The 26,992-nt window shown below is 39.1% G+C and overlaps 1 protein-coding gene, 1 long non-coding RNA gene and 2 other non-coding genes across 4 annotated transcripts; all 4 read right to left on the bottom strand.

Annotated features, from left to right (window-relative positions):
• Positions 1-5,388: 5,388 nt before the first annotated feature.
• mir142-2 (microRNA mir-142-2) lies at positions 5,389-5,474 on the bottom strand. Its single transcript, NR_049587.1, has one exon. It is a non-coding gene; the product is annotated as a microRNA mir-142-2 (primary transcript).
• Positions 5,475-6,602: 1,128 nt separating this feature from the next.
• On the bottom strand, positions 6,603-6,688 carry mir142-1 (microRNA mir-142-1). Its single transcript, NR_049586.1, has one exon. It is a non-coding gene; the product is annotated as a microRNA mir-142-1 (primary transcript).
• Positions 6,689-8,146: 1,458 nt separating this feature from the next.
• On the bottom strand, positions 8,147-12,609 carry LOC116408800. The gene is made up of 2 exons (XR_004221257.1): positions 12,526-12,609; positions 8,147-8,360 (listed from the first exon to the last, which is right to left on the bottom strand). It is a non-coding gene; the product is annotated as an uncharacterized LOC116408800 (long non-coding RNA).
• Positions 12,610-16,334: 3,725 nt separating this feature from the next.
• Positions 16,335-24,763, bottom strand: supt4h1 (SPT4 homolog, DSIF elongation factor subunit). The gene is made up of 5 exons (NM_001016679.2): positions 24,685-24,763; positions 23,741-23,847; positions 19,946-20,001; positions 17,269-17,322; positions 16,335-16,649 (listed from the first exon to the last, which is right to left on the bottom strand). Exons 1-5 carry the CDS (start codon positions 24,751-24,753, stop codon positions 16,582-16,584), a joined length of 354 nt encoding a protein of 117 aa, NP_001016679.1. The 5' UTR covers positions 24,754-24,763; the 3' UTR covers positions 16,335-16,581.
• Between the last annotated feature and the right edge of the window lie 2,229 nt (positions 24,764-26,992).

The following is a 26,992-nucleotide window of genomic DNA, read 5'->3' as shown; positions in this document are numbered from 1 at the left end:
TAATTATGTCCCCTCGCAAGCACCTCTTTTCCAGAGAAAACAACCCCAAACTTGACAGTCTAACCTCATAGCTTAACCCCTTCCCTGCCAACAACGTCGCATAAAAAGACGTTAGGCACCAAGCACGTAGGAGCTACGTTTTCTTGCGCTCGTTCGCTGTGCTCGCCGCTTATTCTGAGTGCAGAGAAGGAGCGCAAGATAAAGAACCCCCTAGAGAACGAGCAGAGGTGGGGGATTAGTGGCCCCTGGGTGCGATCGCCCCCCCCTCCCTTCCTCCGCTCCCCTCCACCTCCCACTCACAGGATCCTTCAATGCAGCTGCTGTCCCTGTGATCTCCTGCTTCCAGGTTAGTGCCACATACACAACACAATCACACACTTATTACACTACTACATACTTATACTTACACACACACATACATGTTGGGGGGTTTCACAAATTCACAGCACTTAAAGCACTCACACTTACTTGCACACACACATGCACACAAAACACATTTTGCCATGTGTACACACACTTACACACTTATGCAATTTTGTGATTCTTTTTTTTTTATTTCGCATCATTTTTTTTCTTGCCTGAAAAAAATGTTTTATTGCCATTGCGGATAGCGTATTAGCTAACCGCACTGCGCAATACCATTTGTGTATTATTTTGGCGTTTTTATTACATTTTCTGTGATTTTGGTGCATTTTTAGTCATTTTATTGCATTTTCAGTTATGCATAGTTATGCATAGTTTGTGACGATTTTCAGAAATGTTATAAAAACCGTTCTGTTTAGCATAGCTTTGTAGTTTGGTAGTTTGCAGTAGAAAGATGTATTTACCCATTTTTGTTTTGTCAGAATGTGTATTTTCGGAAAATATATGGTTTTCTAGGGTCTCCGTACTGTTAGGGGGTCTTATGGCACATAACACATATACCGGGTGCAAAAACTGCACGAGCCGGAGCGTCATTTGTGAAAATTCATATGCACTATTTTTATTTGGGTGCCCCTGTACCCCACATAGTTTGGTAAATCTATGCATATAGGGCATCAAACTGTTCAGTAGACCTCTGGTGTTCCTATTTGGGGTGATTTGCCTTTGTATGTGTAACCCCTTTTTGGCTGAAATAGACAAACCACGGCTATGGACAGAGCATGGGGTACATTGGGACTCTCTTTCAAAGGAATGGGCCTTCGCTATGTGGAAGGTTTTGGGCTGAATGATGTTGTTGTACTACAACTCCCACTGGTACTGTGTAAGGTGTTAAAGTAATAGGACACCAGGAGCTCTTGCAGATGAACTGGTTAACTCTTTATTGTCCAAGACAGATGTTATAAGCACAGAGACATGCAGATATAGCAGAACCCACTGAGAATAGTAAAGGAGGGTACCACCGGTTCATCCCACCTCTTGGTAGAGTCTGGGCAGGGTAAAGTACCTGTCAGCTTGGCACCACTTTGGAAGGCAGTCTGGATAGTTATTCCAATCCTCAGGTTCATAACCTTTAACTCTTTATGGGTCCTACGGCTGGGGAGAGATCAAGGGTTATCCTAGCCTGTATCCTGTCACTAGTCCGTGGCCCTCTCTGTATAGTTAGGGGGTCTTACAGCACATAATACGCTGTCAGGGGGCTCTGTGTGTAAAAAGCTGACTTTGGGCATCAAACTGTTCAGTGGACCCCTGGCGTTCAAATTCAGGGTGTTTTCTCTTGGCACCTAATGTTATGTGGGAGATAAGATGCTGCAAACTGGAAGCTTTGAGGGGATTTTTGGAAATGTTATAAAAATGCCAAATTTAGGAAAGCTTTGCGGCTTGGTACTTTGGAGTAGAAAGACATGGGTACCCATTTTGAATTCAGGGGAATGTGTACTTTCCAAAAATATATGGCTTTCTGGGGTGAGCGTACTTTTTATAGCTTTATCCTACATAAAATGATGTAAATGTGTTGATTTTGCAGAAGCTGAAATGACAGAAATGATAGATCATATGGGGGTAGGTTTACATTGGGGCCCCTACATGCCACATACATAGGTAAACCTATACATATTGGGCATCAAACTGTTCAGTGGACCCTTGGCATTCATATTTAGGGTGTTTTATCTGGTTACTTTATGACCTGTAGGAGATAAGATACTATAGACTGGAAGCTTTGAAGCGATTTTTAAAAAGGACTGGAGCTCAAAACTGCACTGCATACTCAAGGTGAGGCCTTACCAGGGACCTATAAAGAGGCAAATGTATGTTTTAATCCCTTGAGTCAATGCCCTTTCTTATACAAGACAGCACTTTATTTGCTTTAGTAGCCACAGAATGACATTGCCAGGAATTAGACAACTTATTATCTACAAAAAAACCCAGATCCTTCCCCATTAAGGAAACCCCCAACAAACTACCATTCAGTAGATAGCTTGTGTTTATATTATTTCTACCAAAGTGCATAACTTTGCATTTGTCCACATTGAACCTCATTTTCCAGTTTACTGCACAGTTTTCCAATTTTGTCAAATCGCTCTGCAAAGTGGCAGTATCCTGCATGGAACTTATAGTTTTGCACAATTTAGTGTCATCAGCAAAAATAGAAACAGTACTGTCTATGCCCACCTCCAGGTCGTTAATAAACAAGTAATAAAAGCAAAGAACCAAGGACTGACCCCTGCAGTACTCCACTAACAACACTGGTCCAATTAGAAAAGGTTCCATTTACCACCACTCTTTGTACTCTATCCTTCAGCCAGTTCTCTATCCAATTACAAATATTATGTTGTAGGCCAATATTCCTCAATTTGATCATTAACCTTCTGTGAGGTACTGTATCAAGCACTTTTCAACTGCCATTCCAGCATCAAAGTTCCGGCTCACCTCCTCATAAAAGGCGACTAAATTAGTCTGGCAAGTTCTGTTACGCATAAAACCATGCTGGCACAAACTAATAGTATTGTGAACTGCAATGTATTCAAGTACCCTATCCCTTATTACCCCTTCCAAAAGATTTCCTACGACTGATGTTAGACTAACAGGCCTATAGTTTTAAGGCTGAGAACGGGATCCCTTTTTAAATAACGGCACCACATTAGCAATCCGCCAGTCTCTCTGCACCATGCCAGCCCTCAATGAATCCTGAAAAATTAAGTGAAGAGGCTTGTCAATCACAGCGCTACGCTTGTTTAATACCCTGGGATGTATACCATCCGGCCCTGGACCTTTGTTTACCTTTACATGTTCAAGTCTCTTTTGAATTTCCTCCCGAGTGACCCATGCGTCAGTAGGTATATTACTAGAACTGGGCATATGTATGTATGTATGTATATCTTTATTTATAAAGCGCTACTTATGTACGCAGCGCTGTACAGTAAAATACATTAATACAAACAGTGGGTTATTAAGAAAATAATAGCTAAATACAAAGTATAACAATAAATACAGATAAATACAGTAAAAATACAGTTGCAATAAGTTAAGAGTCAAAGACACAAGAATGGGAAGCCTTCATTAGCTGGCAGCTCAGTTCTCATCAACCAACTTATCCCCCTTCCCCCCATGATAATAAGGTTCACACCCCTTCTCAGGGTCCCAGTGGGCCCCGGCTCTAGTGGGCCCCGGCGGTCCAGACCCGTCCCTCACCTGTGCTCCCCCTGCCTGACCGCTCCTCCCCTGACGCGTTAAATTTATGCGCTCAGGGGAGGACGTCGGGTGGGGGGCCCTGCGCGGGGGGTTAGGGGGGCCCCTACGGGGAGGGGGCAGTGCGGTGGGCCCTTCACCCCCCAGTCCGACCCTGCTCCTTCTTGCTTCATTTTTTTACTATTCACATAATTAAAAAATAATTTTATTCCCTTTCCATCTCTATTTTAGCTTGCCTGATGAAAGTTCCTGCTGTCCCAGCTAACTTGAATGCTTTAAAAGCATCTTTTTTCTTACCAACTTCGACACTAACACTTTTATTCAGACATAAAGATTTTGCTTTTCGATGCTCTCCTTGATTACTAGGGGAATATACTGATCTGTATACTTGCAAAGCAATGTTTTCCTTCTGTGTCTAACCCTATGAAAAGCCTTTCCCGGTGGACACATTGCAGAGATGCCCTTATACTGGCAAAGTCTGCACGTCTAAATGTCTTGTTTGACCAACTATATATATTCCATACACTATATATATATTCTTATACTACATAAAATGTACAGTTTGGTTATTTCCCTATGGGACCAAACTGTAAATTATATCCTTATAAACAGTGCTTTGTGATGTAATTTCTGTCACATGACTCACTGAAACTTGTACAGGTATCGGACCCCTTATCCGGAAACCCATTATCCAGAAAGCTCCGAATTGCAGAAAGCCTGTCTCCCATAGACTCCATTATAATCAAATAATTATGATTTTTAAAATTGATTTACTGTTTCTCTGTAATAATAAAACAGTACCTTGTATTTGATCCCAACTAAGGTATAATTAATCCTTATTGGATGCAAAACAATCCTATTCGATTTAATTAATGTTTTATTGATTTTTTAGTAGACTTAAGGTATAAAGATCCAAATTACGGAAAGACCCTTTATCCGGAATACCCTTGGTCCCGAGCATTCTGGATAACGGGTCCTATACCTGTATATTATAATAAATAATGTATCCCCTGTTGTAAAATATGGGGATATTAGAAGTCACCTTGGAGTTCCATGATCTGTATAAAAGCACTCGGCCTTTGGCCTTGTGCTTTTATATGGTCATGGAACTCCTCTGTGATTATAATATCCCTATATTTTACAATAGGGGGTACATTATTCACTTTATAAATTATACTACTATACTTATAAAGTTATACTATATCCTCTTTGTGTGGCCCTTACCATCAGTCCCCCATGTCAGACCGACCCTCACCAAGGGTCTAACCAGGTTTAAGATAATACAGTAAAGCAGTGTTTAAATATGGGTGGTTCTATGTGGTACAGTTTTACCCATGAACATCAATATAAGTGGCAGATTATACTATTATTAGCATATATGATTGGATTTATCAAGCAGTAACTTGAACAAAGCATATGTTATATATGATTGTTGCCTTGTTTATTTAGTAAAAAAATTTTAAGAGCCTGGTTAATGGGAAACTATACCCCTGAATATTGCTGGTTGTACATAAAACAGCCTACGGTAAATAAAGCCTTTCATGAAAATACATTCCTCTTGTAGTGTGTGCCACTGGATAATCCCACATTGAAAAATCATATCAACTCAGGCAAGTACAACACATTTTAGATTTATTTTGTGGTTGTCACTGGAAGAAGTTGTACACAGCACACAGACAGATACAGTATAAACATATAGATATTTAGAGGATATGTTGTAGTTTCGTTCCTGAGGAAAGTTCTTCAGTCGCTGTATCACAGAGCTTCAGTTGTCCTGTAGAGCCCAGTACACTCATCCATAAAGTAGGAAACACTACAGCGTTCAGTCCTGTCTAGTAGTGCTTTCTACTTTATGGGTGGCTGCACTGCATGTCACATAGTGGAATCCAGGTGGCCATTCCTAGATGAGACTAAGGCATCCTGTGGTGGTCACAGTGTGGAATATTTCAGAATACAAACATAATTAAACTTAACATTAAAAAGAAAGGTTCCGCTTTCATTTAAGAGGTCTTCTGTCTCTGGTATTTAGATTGCTGTAAAAATATCACTGGCAAACCCCCAGGTGGATCGTCCCTTATCTATGCTAAAATAATGAGGAAACAAATATAAATTAGAATAGGCACTGTCCATCAATTTTGTCTTTTATCTCACAAAGGTGTAAATTGCAGCAGTGCAGTAACTCATGGCAATCAGGCGTTTAGGGTCATGTTCATCAAACGTTGGCAATAAAGCTCACCACCATTTACAAAGGGAAATTTTAAAGCTATCTTTTGTTTTGGGGGCTTATATATTAAAAGGTGAAAATAGGGGAAACCTTGTTTGCACCCCTCTATTGTGCAAATATGTCCCTAGAAATAATATTCAAGTGAACAGAAAAGTGAGGAAAAGTGAGCCCTCTGTAGTGAGCTGTATTTTCAACCTTTTATAAATATGCTTCATATTGCAGAAGACTAATAAAAACTAGTTGGTGATTGGATACTATGGTTTACTGCAATTATGTTAGTAAATGAGTACCTTTAAAGTGGCTAGGGGCCTGGTGCATAAAGGCAGACGTGCCTCGGGAGTAACAAATTATAAAAATGCAGATTATAAAGTGATGGGACCTGTTATCCAGACTGCTCTGGAGCTGGGGTTTTCTGGATAAGGGCTCTTCCCCTTATCCAATCTGGATTGTTTTGCCTCCAATAAGGATTAATTATACCTTAGTTAGGATCAAGAACAAGGTATTGTTTTATTGTTTTATCCCTAAATTCAGAGCTCTCTGGATAATGGGTTTTGGAATAATGGATCCCAGACTTGTAACCTTCATCTAGGGGATAAAACTCTGATTTATATATCAAAGCAAAGTACAGAATGCAATGCAAATACTGAGCAATGGATTGGATAAGTGTTTTCTGTTCAGTTCACGGTAAGAAATAAAAAAATAAGCACAGTGGTTATACGTTTAAGGGGAAGCTGTAATCCGAGCAGTCTTTCTTCTGTGAGGTCTCGTAGCGCCCAGTACACTCATCCATAAAGTAGGAAACACTACAGCGTTCAGTCCTGTCTAGTAGTGCTTTCTACTTTATGGGTGGCTGCACTGCATGTCCAGGTTTCTCCAGATGGTGGTCCTGTAGCCCTAGAATACTCACACATGCCAGCATCGCATAGCATACACAAGGGAAACTGCTGTTATAGGTGAACAATCATGAATCATATCATCATGCACTCTGCTGCTTTGTGAGCATATCCTAAAATACTCCCTGCCCTGCAGGTTGATTTTTTTTTTATAATTAATCCTAATTAAGAGTATTTTAAATGGCCATGGGCAGATAAACTGCTGCATCCACAGGGGGCTCTGTGCCAGGGCCATAATGAGAGCCTGCAGACAGCTGAACTATAGGCCTGGTTACTGACATGATGCTCAAGGGGAACTGTTACTACTGATATGATCCACACTTAAAGGGGAACTGTTACTATTATAGGAACTACACTAAACTTGTAGCAGACACTACACTAAACTGTTTCACAAATTTGTTTCATAGTCTTTCTATTTTTTTTTTTTTTTTACAATTGTTCTATTTTACTATATATTTGTGAGTTCATCAACCCAACGTTTTCCCTTCCTGCAAAAAGCATGCATGCTGTGAGTCAGACTTGCAAACTAGGCCTGCTCTGATTGGTTGATTCCAGCTTGAGTCAGCAATGCACTACTGACACATCATGGTTGCGTTGTTTGCAATAGGGAAAGGAATAATGAAACCTTTAAGTGAAAAAGAATTACGCATCCACTACAGTTGGAGTGCAGACAGTTCCCCTTTCACATTCTGGCATGGTTATCTTTTAGAAAGCTTAATGAGGGCAAAGCTATTGTTTAACAGCTAAAAACATAATAACTATGCAATACCCCTCATTATTTAGCTTTAATAAAAGTGAGAAGAGTTAAATATGCAGCATATTCTTTATCTGTATATTTGAATTTAGATATTTTTGCGTGCTGCCATATTGCTTGTCTTAAAAGAAAACTATACCCCCAGAATGAATACTTAACCAACAGATAGTTTATATTATGTTAAGTGACCTAGTTAAGAATCTTGCCAAACTGGAAAATATATATCAGTAAATATTGCCCTTTTACTTTCCCTTGAGCCACCATTTTGTGATGGGCTGTGTGCTCCCTCAGAGATCCCCTGATAGGAAATAATGTAGCTCTAACTGTAACAGGAAGTTGTGTGGGATTAAAAGACAGAACTTTGTCCATTAATTGGCTGTGACCTAGTATGTATGTGTGCCTTGGCTTGTTTGTGTGCATCATGAATCTTATGATCCCAGGAGGTGGCCCTTAATTTTTAAAATTCACAAACTACTAAAAAGTACATTTTTATAAAATATGGTTATGTTTTTTTTAAATAATGTTAAATTGTCAGGGGGTATTGCTTTCCTTTATGTGTTTTTTTAGGTAAGCACTCACACTAGGCCTTTCTTTGTGAACAGATGCAAGCAATGTGGTGGTACCAACTAATTTTTGTGTTAATGCTATAACACACAATAAGCAATAAGCTAAGTAGTGGCTGCATTTATTTATATAAGAAAATATTATTTTTCATGGTAGCGATCCATCTACATGGGTGTTGCTGTGTACAAAGAGGTGGGAGGGAGTACTATTTGCTCAAAGGAAGAACAGCAGCAGATATCATACTTCCCCTTACTCTGCAGGACCTTTATCTCCCACTGATCATCTGTTTGGTTCCTTCAAAGTGAATACAAAATAGTCTCTGAAAAAGAAGATCAGATATGAATTCAAGTCATTCAGTCCATTTTATCTTCTGGATGTTTAAAGGCTTGTAGTAAACACATTTTAGAACAAAATCTGCTGAAATCCAGCCTCAGAATGAATCTCCTTGGCTGGAATGTGCAGAACAGATAGGCAAATAATTAAAAAAAATAATAGCCCAACAGCATTCTGTCTTAGAATATCAGTATATGTCTGTGTCATAATAAAATGTTTGGTGAACTGACATCAGGCCAGAGCAGATCTTTACCCTTTCTGGCTTCCAGCACACTGGATCAGGTTGAAATTATCTATTCTTTATTCAGATTATAATTGGAGCCTAGGGAGACCTGTCAGAAGAGGACAGCAATGTAGTCCTCACCCAAAGGGATTTCCTAACTTCCTCAATAGATATGGGACCTATTTTAGGTCAGATATCAGTTAGGCAGGCTGCTAGGTGGGCCCCATAAGCTACTGACTCAGTCTGGTGGGATTGTGTATGACCACATTCACAAAACTATTCGAAAGAACTCTCACATTTACAAAACATTTATGCTTTTTCAATGCACTAATTTGTCAAAATTATTTAGACTGCTTTATGCATTCAAATTTTGTGCATTCCCTTAAGGCGGTGTTAATAGCTCAATGAGGACAATGAACTTTAACACACTAATTATTTATTAAATTGCTAAAAAAGAACAAGCATTGCGGTAATTTAATTTGTACATTTTAAGTCCTTTACTGATTTTTTCCAAACACTATCTCTATTTTTAGCATTTGGTTTTACAAAATATATAGAGCCAGATACATTTACGAAAATGCCGTACAAAAATAATACACCCAAAGAAATGAGAAACAAAAATCGGGTTCTTTTTGTACATGTATTTTGCACGCATTCCATTATATATATGGGAGTGCATAGACTGCAGCACAGCCCTGCACAATGTATCCTTTATAAGCCTCCCTTTAAAAAAGGGGAGAGGGAATGTAGACATAAAGAATATTACTAAAATATATACGAAATAAGGGAAACAATCTCTGCAATTTCTGGCATTGGGGTCTTCTTGGAATAATTCACACGGTTAAGTGCCAGGACAATGGCAAACTGGGTGGACTGAGCTTAGGCAACCGGAGTTTGGTTTACAATTTCTTAACAGAACCAATAGTGAATATTTTAACTATGTCCTCTATTGAACTTACATAGCTCACTGTTTGGATGGCAAATTCTGACCCAACCACCTCTACTTCAAGAGGTGAACATGTAAACAGTAATATGCCACAGTGATTGTACAAGCCCTTGCATAAAACATACAATTTGTATGGATCAAGTCCTTAAATGGCATTAGATGCACTAAGTGATGGGAGTGGAAAGGCATAATTTGTCATATTACATATATGAATGGGTGATATATAAAACCCCCTGCCACCAGATATTTAATAAGAAGCTCACTAAACCGTATAGTGTTTATCTGTTAAGGTTTATATAGAGTTATTCTGCATGCACTTATTTGCTCAGAGAAGGACTGCTGCTCCGTGACAAGAGGCTAACGAGCATAGGCAGAGATGGCCTTCAATTCAGAGTTCAATGCCTGGTTGAAAATCTGGCCATCCTAGGGCCACACTGGTCCCCTGTCGAATTCCTGGATCACTTATATTTAGCTTACCAAGCCGACTATTCAACTTATTCATTAAATCTACCAAACAAATATATCTTTACTTGTATGGCCAACACTATTTATTCTTTTTATAATGAGATATATTTATCAAAAAACCAAAAAGGCACATTTGCCTGGGATTCTCTACATAACACTCACATAATAGTAAACTAGGTGTGTATGGGTTAGGTAACATTAAGACTGTGATCTCTTTTAGGCAGGGCCCACTTTACCTCTTGTGTCAGTTATAGGTTGTATTTTTGTATGTAATCAGGTGTATACACCCATTTATTGTACAGCAAATACTTGTTAATAATAATTATATTGTAAATCACAAATATAATATTATGTTGGGTATAATAATATAATATTATACTAGGAATATGCATTGTATGTTGGAGTACTTACACTGTTCTACTGAAAAAAATAGTTCACTATTGATTTTTTCTACTGCTAACTAGTAAATAATGAAAATATACTGCAAAAACTAAAATCCCATTTTAATATGATATACTGTAAATTGTTCAGCACCAGTTTTAAATGTGAAATATATAAGAATATTAATGTAAATTAAGATAACAAATTTTACTGGCGGCACTGCAGTGAGGGACTCTTTATGCACAAAGAGAATGACATAGCGATGCAGACAATGTATAGGGAAGAAGGCACAATTATCGTTCTGAACCACATTGGCCCAGGTGCCATTTGTTAACAGTTGGCGACTTTCTGAACAACTGAATTCGAAGTTCTTGTAATAAAAAAGGCCCCATTACACCCTTTTTCACAGTCTGTTAACCCACACCCTCCCCAGTCATGTAGGAGATTGCGGCCTATATCAGCTGTCTGATCACCACCTCCCGCCAAATGCTGTTTCACTTCTGCTTTTGGGATAATCGAATGGCTCGCATGTACAGGCCGTGCTTTCAAACCCATTACCCAACAGGAAATGGCAGCCATTTTACTTTTTCATGCAAGGTGCCTCCAAGCAGAGAAAGTTGCAATTAACTGAATTAAAAATCTTCAAAATGTCATAACGTACGCAGTTTCACAGCAAATTTACAAATAGTTTAATTTTATCTTGAGGGCCCAAGATATATTTAGGAACCATCTATAAAGAAAATTATTAGTCTGATAAAGAAAACATATCGGGTAAAGCCTTTTTTTTTAATATTTTTAAATAGGTTTTCTTTGTGAGTGGCAAGAATAGGATAAAGATTTATAAATGGGTCTTTCTGCAGTACTGCTGCACAAACCCTTAAGGCAATAAAATAGTGGACCTTTCTGTTAATTTTATTTTATGTTTTTGTATTTTTTTCCATAAATTCCATGTGAAAATACAGTTTGGGACATTTTCATCCATAAACGGGGCCCAGTAGTAGCAGCTGCACTGCTCCAAATCAGTAATAATTCACTTTGTACAGAAAGGGGAGCACAAAGCAATGCAAATCTGCTACTGATTTTGTGCATACATAAAATTTGTAGATTTTGTGCGTCGGTCTGTATTCTGAAATGCAGCCAAACTATATGACTTTGTGGAAAGTTCCTTCTGTAGAGCAATGAAGGGGAAGTTCTATGGGATTACTGTGATTCTCTATTCTAAATTAATGTTATCACCTAAAGTTCTGACTCTACATGCACAGTCGTATAAAAGGCAGTGTTAATAAGCCTGGCAAGGGCATTATAAAAAAAAATCGATAAAGTTCAGCATAATTAACCCAGTCCCTAGCACTAAGATGTTTTCTAAAAACATTTGATAAAACCCCATACTGGGGTGGAAGAAATAGAATAAGCAGTCTGACAACAAAAGACAGAAACTGCAATTTATTATTTTCAGCACTGTTTTAGCTGAGTTCATATACGCCTCATGCCGTAGGTGCTGTGCCAACCAAATACTAAGGGCGAAAACACATAGAGCTACTTAGTAGCAGATACTTGTCACAGCTATTAAACAGCAGAATTTACTCTGCCATAGAAATAAATGAGAACTGACTCTGCTAAAACACACAGAGACAATTATCAGTTAATGATCAGCATTGTCTATTTTTGTAGCCGTGACAAGTAGCTGCTACTAGTAGCTCCGTGTGTCTTCACCCTAAAAGTGTATATATTGTGGGTACTGTCAGACACTTCCCACTATGCCCGTAGACCAGCCACCCTTCATTTCAAGAATACAAAGTCTAAAACATGCATTTGATGTAACGGTATAGCCTCACAGGAGTACAGAGCATTTCACAGAGATAACTCGAATGTATATGGATTAAGAGGAGCTGACTTGGAGCGAGCATTACACAGCTGTGATAAGAGACAAGCAAATGCCTTTTTTGTGCATTACAAGCAATTAGTAAACAAGCACTGCCATGTTTATATTCCAGTATCTTATATAAATATAATAATTTTGTGTAACTTTGCAAAAAGTAAAACTTTGAAGAACTAAAGTTTGTGGGGAAAAATTCTATGTCTTTAAGAAAGATATACTGGTATAAAAAATGCCATTGTTCTGCAGCTAACACTTACTGTATGTTCTCCAACTCATTCTCCTGCTGGTGCCTTCTCTGCACATCTTGGCGCCATTTTCCCTATGTCTTCACGGAGGACCGATGGGTAAAAAGGATAACAGCTAGTCAAGCTTCTCCTTTTAACCTCTTTCTAGACCACGTGACTGACCACAGAGAGAGGAACTAAAATGGTCCCACCCATAAACCAGACATCAGACTGTTACCATGTGAGACTTCTGTGTGTTGCAAGTGCTTTGTTACAAAAAAGAGACATCCCAACACCAGGGAGAGAGATGTCTGTTATCAAGTCAAATTCAAAAGCACATTTGCCTGAATTCGGCCTTGGTCATCCTGAGGGTTGAGTTATAGACATATTCAAACCTATTATAAACGTAAAATTTTAGATGTCATGAAGCCAAAAATATAATCTATATGCACATGGGGAAGGTAACTATTTAGCAATAGAAGAAAGTAATTTGTTGATAACAGACAACAAACGGCAGCCCATAGAGATGGATTATGATTCTTGTCTGACCATAATCAGAACTTATCATTGTATTTATGATCTAGTGGAAGACATGAACCATTGTATAGGCAACAACACTAAGCAATGGTAAAGTCCAATATGTATAATAGATAAGTCACAAATTGAATCTATAGAGGACCTAAATACAAAATTGTGCCTAAATGTAGGAGGTACCAACTTGTGTCCATGGCCTATAGCCACAGTTTTTTTTTTAAACTTAAAATAATAATTGACAAACCTTTTGACTTGTTTATCTTAACTTGAGAACAAATCTAGGTCATTTTCAGTTCTACCTCGGGATAGAACCCCCTGCAAGTGGCAAATTATATTTTACACCCACAATTACAAGTAGGGTAATATCTCTTGGTATAGGGAACAAAGCTGCTCAAGTTGTCCCCTTTGTAAAGATTTCGGAATCCCTAGAGTGATGTGGATATAACTGCATTTGTAACCATAGATAAACACGGTGGGAAGTACTCAGTGAAGCAATGACAGAGGGTTGCAGGATTGCGAAAGGCACTTGCTCTATACATTGGGAGAAGCGAGGAGCGCTGTGGGGGAGGTGTGACAGTCAGCACTAGTGCTGGAACCACTATATAGATACACCTTATCTTTATATGCAGCCTATGGCCCAACATGCTGTGGTTAGCATTCTGCTTGGAAGAGGAGGCCAATAGGGACAATGGAGAAGTATGTTTGGCACCTTCCTCCTGTGTCTCTAAACATGTGCAACTTCATCTTTGTTAACCCTCTTTTTTTATTGGTGTGTGTGTAGCTATTTTTATTTAGCATATTACTTGCCCCCGTGTTCACAGAATTATTGCATTGTAAAACTCTACAGCCCAATATGTATAAGGTTCTACATAAAGATATATAGGTATGGGATCCGTTATCCAGAATGTTCAGGACCTGGGTTTTTTCAGGTAATGGGTCTTTCCATAATTTGGATCTCCATAGTTTGTCTACTAAAAATCATTAAACAAACTCAATAGGATTGTTTTACCTTCAATATGGATTAATCTCTTAGTTTGGATTATTAGAAAAAAATTAAATATGTTTAAAATTTGAAAGTGTCACGGGAACTATTTGGTGCCTAGTAACACATCTTTCCCAAAGAACAGCAAAACCCACCAAAATACTGGCAGAAAGAATGTTAAAGGGGAAGTTTTTTTGTTTTTTTTTTTGAAGTCTAGAGCAATATATCCTAATGTTTCAGGCATTCCAGATAATAAATCCCATAACTGTAATGTTTTTTTTTTTTTAACTAAACTGGCTAGGCCAGGGAAGATTTTGACCTAGTTGCCCAGCCTTAAAATATTGGACAAACAATCTATTTTGTGTTTTGTTTAAAGGGACCCCTTTTTGACATGAGCTCATTTGGTTGGACTTATGGAAGTCCCTCTGATTTCCAATCTCTCTGTGAAAAAAACACTATGGAAACAATCTGTTTGTTTAAAGGGACTGCTCCCCCCCTTCTCTTTGACATTAGCTCATTCGTTTGGGCTTATGGAAGTCCCTCCACTTCCCAGTCCCTTAGTAAAACAACCACTATGGAAAACAGAGAAAATTTGAGTCCATCACTTTACAATGGAACAAGGTGAGCCAAGGGTTGCATTACACTGTAAAGAGGGGTGGGGAACTGGCCTAAGCGACCACAGACACAGTCTATCCTGATTTCCTTTTAATCAGTGTAATCAGCTATGTCTGTGTTAAATAAAAAAAAAAAGAAATAAAGCAAAGAATGCATATTTATTTCTGGAAGTTCAGTAAAGGTGCATACACTAACTGAATGTGTTCTTGTCAAAAAGGAGTTATATTTTTCCTTTAAAGGTGAGAGAGTTGTTTCTTACTTTTTGCACTAAATCTTAATGCCATTGAATATATTGATATGGGTGAATGTAGTGGGTCTATTTTTATATCTGTATGAATTGTGTGATCACACCCATCCCTCATACATAATAGCAAGCACAACTTTCCCTTTTGAATACCTCATTTAAAGACCTGACATACAGAAAGATCGGCATTTGAGTAAGTAAAAATTAATTGAACAACAGATTTAAATGTGCAGCCCACTGTACTAGACCTAGCCAAGTCATTTACAATTTGCTTGTTATGGGTCAGGCCAATTTTAGAACAGCATCTGGCAACTGGTTACCTGCTGTGTTTTTTATGGGCCGAGCCACAGAGACTAGCAATTGTACCTTTGAGTGTCCTCAGAGGAAAAAATGAATGTTTAGCCAGCTACAACAAGGAGTATGTTGTGTGTAATGGCTCTCACTTGCACTCGGATTTGCCAGTTATATTTTAGCTCCTTTTATGCAGTTTATCACATTGATAAAAAAAATTATATAGTATGTGTGTATATCTATATATTAGATATATCTTCCTATATAAAACACCTATCACCATATACAGTTCGATAATTGCTGTTCTTGACGTTTCTTTTAGAACCTCATCTGCCCATACCTAAATAGGTGACAATGAGCATCCCTAAGAAACCCTAAGAGCTGACAGTCAGCAGAAAAGCGATTTTAAAAGAAATTGTGGAGGACTTCAGAGGCTAATTAAGATACTCTTCCACCCCCTCCCCCCCAAACTTTTTCTCTTTCTGCCTCCCGCCTGCATTCACCGCAGAGGAAGTGACAAGGCTTGTTACGACTCGCCGGTTTAGAGTAGCTAGCTAAAACGAGCTAGTTGTGCCCATAAATGGTAAAGTACGGCGCATGCAATATTAACCTCTTCTTTCCACTGTACCTTTACCTATGGTTAATAGCAATACTATGAGGCTTAATAGACTATGCGGTTATACCCCACACAGAAGCTTTTTGAAGAACAAACAATTTTGAAACCTTGTCTATGCGTTCCCATGCAGTTACAATGACACTTAATTGTGTCATAAACGGTTTCAAACAGCGTGTAGGAATTGTTCCCAAAGTCTAATGCAGAAAACCTTTAAATACAGAAATATTAATCACCTAATCATAGTTTTAAGCCCAAAAATATACTACTTTTACATGATATAAAATAAAAAAGAAATTAAAAGACATAAGACAAGGAAAGAGTTAAAGCTTTTAGTCCCATCTTTCCGTTACCATCAGTTCAGCTCTCACAGTAACTGTTAACCACTTCCTTTCCACAGCACCAATAGTCTAGGCCATATGACGTCTCTGCGGTAGGGAAGGAGTTAAGAGCTCGGTAAGGCAGAGTTAAGCAGGAGGTTTAATAATAAAAACATATATGTGGCCCTAACTGCCACAGTACCCACTTTTACTGTGTGTATATGAGAAGATAGCCATGAGCAGTTTGGAAAAGCACAGGTTTATTTTATTTGTACATCTAATAACCCTCTTAATACCCTCCCCAAGTCACAAGGTTAAGTGTCTGTAAAGAACAGAAAAGAGGACAAATATATAAGTGTGGCAGCTCAGTGCCACCGCCCTTCCCCCAGAAACAGTGAAACCACAGCTTCAGCAACACAACAGGAAGATAAAACCAACGGAAGACAAGACGTAGACTTCGACCCAATCTCTGCTTTAGACCCTCTCTGAGTCACGTCTTGATGGCAGTGTCTCTGGATTTGTAAAGCACACCACGGCTCTTTAGCTCTCTTACAATGCCTGCAAGAAAGAGATGACAATTAGAACCGGAGTAAACATACTTAAGCATGTAGCTTTTTTTATGAATAATAAAACTGCAATGTTTAACAAAAGGTAATATGCCCTTTAAAATAAACCCTTGGGTAGAATTCACCAATTTCTGTGTGGCAACACACAGTAACCAATAAGCAATTACCCTAAGTCAGTCAATTACAGTAAGACTGAGTATTTTGTCTCAAATGCTTTCTTATGCAGACGATGTGCATCCAACACTGAGTTTAGGACTGGTGTCTCTCCTAATGGGCACAGACCCTCAGGGACCAATGAACACACTGCATTACAGTGGTGGAACACATAAGAAAATAGTATATGAACCCTGGTAACGCCTTCATAAAATTCTGAGCAAATTACCATGTTAGCCACATAAAATGGGTACAAAGACAGGATATTGCTAAATGTGTTTTTTTTTTAATATTCATTTGCCTTCAGTGATAAATGCACCAAAAAATCCACACACGCGTAGAACAGGAGTTCTATATCACATTATTCCAAGTTAATTATTAATTTCTCATAAGTAAATACAGCAATTTAAAAAAAAAAATACCCATGCCAAAAAGCAACGTGCTGATAAATGCTTTACCTTGTGGAAGACGCCCTGTGACAGACACTGCATACACTCCTGGCTTGAAATTTGCTGATAGCAAAAAAATAAATAAATAAATTAAAAAAAAAAAAGATTGAAATTAGGTCAACTTTGCTGATTTGCAAATCTAATATGTACTCTATATTCGAATAAAAAGTGACAGATTGACAATGAATTATACTATTTTCTGTAGACAGCTTCCTATTACTTAGAATGTCACAAATAATAAATAGTAGGGTGACAATTTAAGATCACAAGTTAAACAAGGCACCTGCAGTTCTTTTAAATTGGAGGCAATCGCTAACTTTGACCTAACACTATTGCTTCAATCAAAACAAAGTGCAATAGCCCACAGCAACCAAGGTAAAAAAAAAACTGTATGGAAAAAAAATGTTTTATAAAGGTCGTACGCAGTCATAGTAAACTATTCAACACTAATTGCTGTGTAGTTGCCAATAGCAACTGCACTTTTAGCAGCTATGTTGGTAAATGAGCCCTCTGGAGTGTGTTTGCCTATCCCCGGGGTAGATGTATACTAGAGACAGATTGTTGTGTTTTCCCAGTTCTTGTATACTGCATGTACAGAAGTAAAAACTACTCTCAAAAAAAAAAGTAACTGAGTAGATGCTTTTTACACAGTTATCTTGAGTTTAAATGGACCCAAGTCACTAGTAGCACTTAAAAGGCTGGAGTCCCCTACAGAAAAAAAAACTACCTGGATTACCTAGATTATGTTACCTAACTGACCCAATTCCATAATTTAGTGCTGGGCGGTATGACCAAAAATTTATATCACGGTGTTTTTCAAAATTATATCGGTGTTGCGGTATTTGACGGTATTTTTTTTTCCAATTAACATTGGTGGCCAGGGCCCCTAAATATTGCTATTGAGACAATTAGTATTTAATCCACAGGGAACAAAGTTGAAAATATATGGAAAGGCTCGTGTTGGTACAATTCCTCAGAGGTTCTAAATCGGTATATGAAGCACTGCTTCATGCAGTTCTGTACTTGGAATGTGCAATTTTGGGAGGTTTGTCCCAGTGAGGCGCCAGTAGAGGGAGCATGTGACCAGCTAAGCAGGAAGCTTCCCCCCCCTTTCCCCTTATAATTAGGATTATTATTTATAAGCACCACCCCCCATACAGCAAGTTGGCCAGTGATGCGCCCAGCGATGCGGCCTGTGCCGCTTCTGTTGCGCCCCATGCGTAAGTGACATCAGTACGCACGGACGCCCCGTGCGTACTGACGTCACGTACGCACGGGGCGCAACCCAATCTTCACCGGTATGGGGGTATTTAAAAAATTAATATCGTTTTTTTTAAAAAAAACGGTATTCGGTATATGGCGGTATACCGCCCAGCACTACCATAATTTACTATCTATCTTGAAATCCAGCCTGAAGACTGGCTGTTCATAACAAAATAAAGCTGTACTAATTTTACTTAAAGAACAGCATGTTACAATAACTAGTTACAGGCTATCATAAATTTAAAAGATGTTTTATTATGACTGAAAATACTGACTGATATATTGTACAAGACAACTGATATGGGGGCAGGGGGCACAGATTGGAGAAGGAGGAAGAGGGAATCTAGCCCATTGAGAAAGCAGGGAGCAGACAAAAGGCATAAAGAGATTTGAGAAGAGCAGAAGGCACATAGATCTTTGACAAAGAAGGTAGGAAGGGCACAAAAATTGAGAAAGAACCAGAAACAAAATTGACAAGAGAGTAAATGCAAAGTTTTCAGGCAGGTATTGGTACTTCCCAGGTCGCACAAACCTATACAATTAGACAATATTTAAATATTCACACATGAACACAGAATACCTTTGGTGTGTGCCAACCTGAGCAAAGTGAATACCTTCCTGAAGTCTAGATTTTGGCTTATTAATAATAGGTAGCTAAGGTACCTAAGCCATCTGTGCTAAAGGTCCTATGTCATCCATATCTTCTATAATGCTAAGCTACACAACACCAATGGGAATAAATGATCCTATCCAACTGCATGAGTCCTAATCCTTTCAACGTTCATTACTTTGCATCCACAGATCCATACAGCTCAGCTGAACCATTTGTCCCTTGTACTGCAGTCCCATGGCCACTGTAGCCGAAAATACCCATGGTTAGGTATTGTTAAGCAATGAGGTTAACTAACAGTCATCACTACTTAAGTCAAATAATGCAAACCCAATAATGTTTTCATGCTTAAGAAAATGTTTTGTGACTCAGGCTGCCCAATTATCACATCCACAAGAAAGGTACCTAATTGGACTGGTTTTGTATTTTGGCATCATCAATCACTAGTGCAATTGATATTAGCGTATATGCAACCTATAAACAAACTGTCCATGCTGCAGAATGGATTGATAAAGCTCAGTAGTGCACTGCCTGGGGAACAAAATTGGTGTAGTATGAAGATTTTATATACATTTGCTTCTAAATAAAGAGAAAGCAACATGAAGAGGTTTCTACTAACTTGAAACAACTGCACAGCAGTGCTTGAAGATTTGCAGTGCCTTGAATATTGTATTATATTGTATTTTAATTCCAGGCTATTATATAACAATAAATTGGGTCATATGGCACCACTGAAAGGGACAGAATACATCAAATATACACATACACTGTATATTTATACACTAGCCCAGTAAAAATAGAGCTCCCACTTACTTATTCTCTGCCACTTGGATACCCAGCTGTCATCTGGACTCATCATTGCCACAATCCTGGAAAAGTAACAATAATGTTGGTTGTTACATTTTGTTGGTAGGTTAGTTCTGTTTCTCAAAGTGTTTCTCATCAACTTTTAGATTTTAATATTCTCAGAAACTCTGCTTTGGTCTGCTTTTTTTTGGTTTTTACGTTATTTAGTATTTTGTTCAGCAGCTTTCCAGTCTGGAATTTCAGCGGCTATCTGGTTGCTAGGGTCTTTTTTATCCTAGCAAACAGGCAGTGATTTGAATGAGAGGCTGAAATATGAATAGGTGAAGGACTCAATAGAAAGATAAGTAATAAAAAGTAAAGCCAATAACATTGTAACCTCACAGAGCAATAGTTTTTTGTCTGCTGGGGTCAATGACCACTATGTGAAAGCTGGAAACAGGCGTAAAAGGTAGGCAAAACAAAAAGAAGAATTAATGAAGACTAATTGCAAAGTTGCTGGAAATAAGACATTCTATAACTTATTAAAAGTTAACATAAAGAAGAACCGCCCCATTAAGAGATGATGGTTGACCTTTAGGAGAGACATTAGATAACAGTATTGATGAAATGCTACAAGTATATATAAAAACAGTATCTCTATATATTTACAAACATATACCAATTAAAACAACCCAAAAGAAATAGATTTCAATGGCTATTATACTCCAGTCCACCATACCACAGTAGTTTGAAAAGGTGAAATCACCTCAAAATCATTCACTGCTGACAATTTCAGTCTAGCACTTCAAATTAAGTCCTCAGTCATGTCCAGATCTTTGTGTTAGAAAGAGCTGCTATATGACTAGATAGGTTTCATCAGCTTCATCTCTGAATCCTCTCCCAACATTTTCAGTTCACCCCTTTAGAAGTATGTGCATCTGCAAGGACTATATACAAGGGCTAAGTTGCAAGTACGGTCATATCATCAGAAATTGTATTCCTTTAATTAAACAATAAACACAAGTCACTGAACATTAAAAGTACAGTGTGGAAGAGGGAAATAACTATAACAGGAGTGCACCAACTTTAACAATGTGTGGTTTGCTTCTAGCTAAGTTATCACTGTAGGGTCGAAAACACCTGCAATATAATGGGAACTGTAAGTTCAATGCATTACACTGAAAAAACACCACATAATGTTGTGTTTACATCATGGCTGTTGTCAAAAATCCACTTTTTTTCAATGGGGCCTACCATGTCATATGGTACAGTATTACATTTTGGACAGAGCCCCCTACATTTGCACAGCCTGTATCTAAATGCTTGCTTTCATATCTATGAAATATAAAGGAAGAGTAAAATAGTAAGTGTATCTACACACTGGTAGCCTGGTTCTTTGGAGATAGCCTCTACTATTTTGTTATTTGGTTTAAAAATGAAAGGTCCAGTTATGTATGTCTGCGGATGTATTTGGGGGATGGCACATCTAGTTCAGCATCCCAAGCCCACCCCAAAGAAGAAGTTATGCCCTTGTATGCAGAATGCTTCCCTGCACCCCAAAATTAATTCTTTACCCTGGGTGATGGGAACAAGGGGGTTTACTATGTATGAAAGCTCCAGAGTCTACATCTACTTAGACTTTGCTAAAGCGTTTGATACAGTACCTCACAGAAGGTTAATGATCAAATTAAGGAATATTGGCCTAGAACATAATATTTGTAATTGGATAGAGAACTGGCTGAAGGATAGAGTACAAAGAGTGGTTGTAAATGGAACATTTTCTAATTGGACCAGTGTGGTTAGTGGAGTACCGCAGGGGTCAGTCCTTGGTCCTTTGCTTTTTAACTTGTTTATTAATGACCTGGAGGTGGGCATAGACAGTACTGTTTCTATTTTTGCTGATGACACAAAATTGTGCAAAACTATAAGTTCCATGCAGGATGCTGCCGCTTTGCAGAGCGATTTGACAAAATTAGATAACTGGGCAGCAAACTGGAAAATGAGGTTCAATGTTGATAAGTGCAAAGTTACGCACTTTGGTAGAAATAATATAAACGCAAACTATCTACTGAATGGTAGTGTGTTGGGGGTATCCTTAATGGAGAAGGATCTGTGGCTACTAAAGCAAATAAAGTGCTGTCTTGTATAAAAAAGGGCATTGACTCAAGGGATGAGAACATAATTTTGCCCCTTTATAGGTCCCTGGTAAGGCCTCACCTTGAGTATGCGGTGCAGTTTTGGGCTCCAGTCCTTAAGAGGGATATTAATGAGCTGGAGAGAGTGCAGAGACTGCAACTAAACTGGTTAAGGGGATGGAAGATTTAAACTATGAGGTGAGACTGTCGAGGTTGAGGTTGTTTTCTCTGGAAAAGAGGCGCTTGCGAGGGGACATGATTACTCTGTACAAGTACATTAGAGGCGATTATAGGCAGTTGGGGGATGTTCTTTTTTCCCATAAAAACAATCAACGCACCAGAGGTCACCCCTTTAGATTAGAGGAACGGAGCTTCCATCTGAAGCAGCGTAGGTGGTTTTTCACGGTGAGGGCAGTGAGGTTGGGGAATGCCCTTCCTAGTGATGTGGTAATGGCAGATTCTGTTAATGCCTTTAAGAGGGGCCTGGATGAGTTCTTGATCAATCAGAATATCCAAGGCTATTGTGATACTAATATCTACAGTTAGTACTAGTGGTTGTATTTATAGTTTATGTATGTGAGTTAGTGCTGGGCGGTATGACCAAAAATTTATATCACGGTATTTTTTTTTATTATATCGGTATTACGGTATTTGACGGTATTTTTTTTTCCCCATGCATGATTAGGTGACCACCCCAAACACCCCCCCCAACCCCAAACACCCCCCCATCCAACCCCAAACACCCCCCCATCCAACCCCAAACACCCCCCATCCCCTTCACATAAATATAACTTACTGGCCAGGCAGCCGCAGGCACCCCCGACAGCTCACAGAGCCTCCTGGCAATTTTTCTTACTATTTCCGGGTTGCGCGCGTGACGTCAGCGCGCATGTAACGTCAGCGCGCACGTAACGTCAGCGCGCACAACCCAGAAATAGTAAGAAAAATTGCCAGGAGGCGCCCACACCGGTATGCCGGTAAGTTAAAAATTTTTATCATTTTTTTAAAAAAAAAAAACGGTGTTCGGTATATACCGGTATACCGCCCAGCACTAATGTGAGTGTATAGATTGGTAGGTGTGGGTTAGGTGTGCTGGGTTTACTTGGATGGGTTGAACTTGATGGACACTGGTCTTTTTTCAACCCTATGTAACTATGTAACAGTGCATTCCCCAAATATGAATCTATTGCTCAGCTGTGATCACCGTAAGGTAAGGCTGAAGTAGTTTCACCAAATAACATTTGCCACACACACAAAATGTTGTGCGCTGTGTAGCACACAATAATGGTATGGTCTAATGGTGCAGACCAATAATCAGCCCCTATGCTCCCAGATGTAGGCACAAAGACCAGATTTTGGCACCAAAATGAACAATCTGAAAGCTGATCAGTGCACAGGCTGCATTTATCTGCAGGCCAAGAATCAGTCCCATGTGGCATTAGCCTTAAAGTTACTGGGTTAAACTCCTTCAGCCTTAGGTGATAAGTGCTGCTATTTGGATATTTTTGAGGAGGTGGTTTACAGCAGAGAATAATGGGAGAAAACTAAGTCATATAACTATAGGGGCGTAGAGAGCTTCTGTCCACCGGAAATAGCAAAGCAACCTTCAGCTTCCAAACAAATAAAAATCAACTTGTTATGGCTTCGGTTTCCTAATAAGGTATCACAGGAAAAAAAATGGATATACCCATCAAACGACGAACTTGTGCAATCATAAACCATCTCCCGATTTCCCTTCATCTGTAGATAGGCATCGCAATTGTCACAGCCATCATACTCAAACTGGTCAATTGTCTGCAAAAGCAAATAAAATTGGTTTAATATAAGTTCACAAAGGATGCGGATGCGCATACAATAATTGTACAATAATAAAACAATTGAAATGAAGCAGAGAGGGACCAGTGTTCATACACAGGCAGATTTCAGCTGCTGATTGGGGTCCTTCAGACCAATTCAACAGCTTTTCTGACCGTGTATGGGCACCCCTGACCGGCCTACCCGACTGATATCTGGCATAAAATTGGCCAGATCTCGATTGGGCAGGTTTGGTTTTCCCATCAGCTTGTCGGTTGTTGGATCAATGGTCCTAGGGTCAAATGATCAAAGTAGCCCAATATCACCCACCGCAAGCGGCCATCTCAGGAGATGATTTGCTGGTTTGGCAGCCTCACCAAATGAGCAGATCGCCCTGTGTATGGCCACCTTAAAGGGGAGATTACAGAGGTGAGTTGGCTGGCGATTGCTGAAATCCTTTTTGCCTAAAGTATTAGATACAAGTCCACGATTTGCAGAAACCATTTTTGTGAGTGTGAGAGTTGCCAAATTGCCTCTCTGAACCCCGCTAGCATGTCTCCGAGGCTGCATCTTTACGAATAATGCGTTTTTTAAAGTCGCCCTGTGCACCCTAACTACGAATGTAGAAATTAATTAACCTACTGTCGGTTTTGGAAGCAAGGCAAATATACTACCAATAATCTCACACTCCAGAGAACTAAACTGATTAGCAACGCGACCTATAATCCCCAGCACTCCTCACTTGATACTGAAGCCCGCAACTGGAGAGCCGCAGCTGCTGGTCGCTTTAATATTTAGCCTGTGGTTATTGCTAAGCTCTCCCATAACATATCTCACCTTCACTAACGAGCATAACAAACAAGCCCTCAGATGCCTCAGATCTTTGGGTACAGTCTCCAGCGCCATCTCTGCCGGGCCGGAAACACGCCACGAAAACTTCCGGAAGCAGAATTCCAGAACAGGAAGCAAATGTGAGGTTGGACGTACTGTATGCGCTTGTATACTCTATTGTACGGGTTGGGCGTTCTTGCGCCATCTGCCAGCTCCTCGCTGGGTACAAAATATCGCTATGGGTTTTGTTTTTATAATTAGAAGAAAAGGCGAGCTTTTACCCAATTTATCTCTAATTCCCTGAAATGTTTGATGAGACAAATTGGGAAGAGATACATTTTGATGATGTATTCATACATCTGTATTCATGAATTGTATTCATATCCTCCTCATATTTATATTATTATTTATTTTTATTCTTGCATAGAGCTGTCACATGTCAATATCACTAGTTCTGAGGTAAATAGATCTTGGAGGCAAGAACACTAGGACCCTGCCTGTTGACTGTATTGCACAGTAAGTAGGACCATAGCAACCTGATCATTAACTTCCTGCTTTAAGTGCTAGTACACAAAGTTGCAGAAACCAAGAACCTTAAAGGAACAGTAACACCAAAAAATGAAAGAGCTTTAAAGTAATAAAAATATAATGTACTGTTGCCCTGCACTGGTAAAACTGGTGTGTTTGCTACAGTAACACTACTATAGTTTATATAATAAGCTGCTGTGTAGCCACGGGGGCAGCCATTCAAGCTGGAAAAAAGGAGAAAAGGCACAGGTTACACAGCAGATAACAGATAAGTTCTGTAGACTACTATAGTGTTTTATCTGTTACCTGCTATGTGCCTTTTCTCCTTTGAGGGCTCTGGCACACAGGGAGATTAGTCGCCCGCGGCAAAACTCCCTGCGTGGAATCGCGCCGCCGCGTCTGCCATCCCGCCGGGGACTTACATGTTCGGCCGATGGGACGGCAGGGGGAAGGCAACTCGGGGAGATTAGTCGCCCGCGAACAGGGAGTTTTGCTGCGGGCGACTAATCTCCCCGTGTGCCAGAGCCCTGAATGGCTGCCTCCATGGCTACATAGCAGCTTATTTATATAAATTATAGTAGAGTTTCTGAAGTAAACACACAACTTTTACCAGTGCAGGGCAGCAGCACATTATATTTTAGTTACTTTTATACACTTTCATTTTTTGCTGTTCCTTTAAATAAAGACCTAATATAGGTTGCTAAAGTAAGAAAAGTTCCCAATTTGCATTGGAAAATGTTTGCAAAATAACTGTTGCAAACCCTATGCCTGTCATGTGACTAGGATAGCTTGCACCAGTGTGCAGTATATTGTAGTTAGGGGTTACAATATGTCTAAAAAAAAGTCATTATTTTTGTCCTATCAATTACACCATCTTCAAGTATGCCTTAAACATTCGCAATGTGCTATTAGAATTCTCAATGCAATAACAGTCTAATGGAAAATATTACATTGCCAAATGCTCATTTTTATTATTTGTGCAGTTTTTTCTATTTGGGGATATTACTACATTCCCCTGAAATAATATTAAAAGATTTGTTAAGAGTTAAATGCATGGCTCCTGTGACAGCTTTCAGTTAGTTTTGACTGTTTCTGCATCCCATTGGAGCTTCCTCCCTTACCAAAGTGACCAAAATGAATTAAGTTGCTACCACAATGTAAGAAGTAGTTCTAGCTGTCAGGTTGCACATACTGAAAATAAGCAATTACAGTGTTTGTTCTGCTTTAATCTTTGGATAAATCATGCCCCTAAATTCCTGTAGAAGGGACTAGTTGGCTATAATTACCCTCTGGTGAACTGGTGCTATTTTCAGTCTTTGACAACTATGCCTCTATGAAATTAGTCATTTCCTTTCCTTTCAGCATGCACACTATAATGTGTAACTGTCACTCTAAATGTGTGACTCTTTCACAGGACCATAACAACCAGTAGCATAACTAAATGCTAAACGGTCCCTGAGTAAAAACCACCATAAACCATACCATAATCTAAAATTTTTGAAATTGCCTAGCAGACATATACGATATAAGTGGTCATGCATGGCCATCTTTAATTGTTTCATTTGTCTGGTTGAACAGTACAAATAATGGGAACTAAAAGTAGTAAAGAGAATCTACTGCATCTCTTTATTTTTTTTTATCTGCCCATCTACCAACTGACATGGTATATCAGCACATTACATTTCAAACATGCAGGAGTGTTTCCTGCCACCTGAGGGTCCGACTCGATGCTGCTCCCCCCCCCCCCCCCCCCCCCCCGTAGCATTCTCAAGAAAAAGAGCGCGAT

The sequence above is a fragment of the Xenopus tropicalis genome, chromosome 2 (assembly GCF_000004195.4).
Source record: "Xenopus tropicalis strain Nigerian chromosome 2, UCB_Xtro_10.0, whole genome shotgun sequence".
NCBI lineage: Eukaryota > Metazoa > Chordata > Amphibia > Anura > Pipidae > Xenopus > Xenopus tropicalis.
This window is presented reverse-complemented; position numbering and strand designations above follow the sequence as displayed.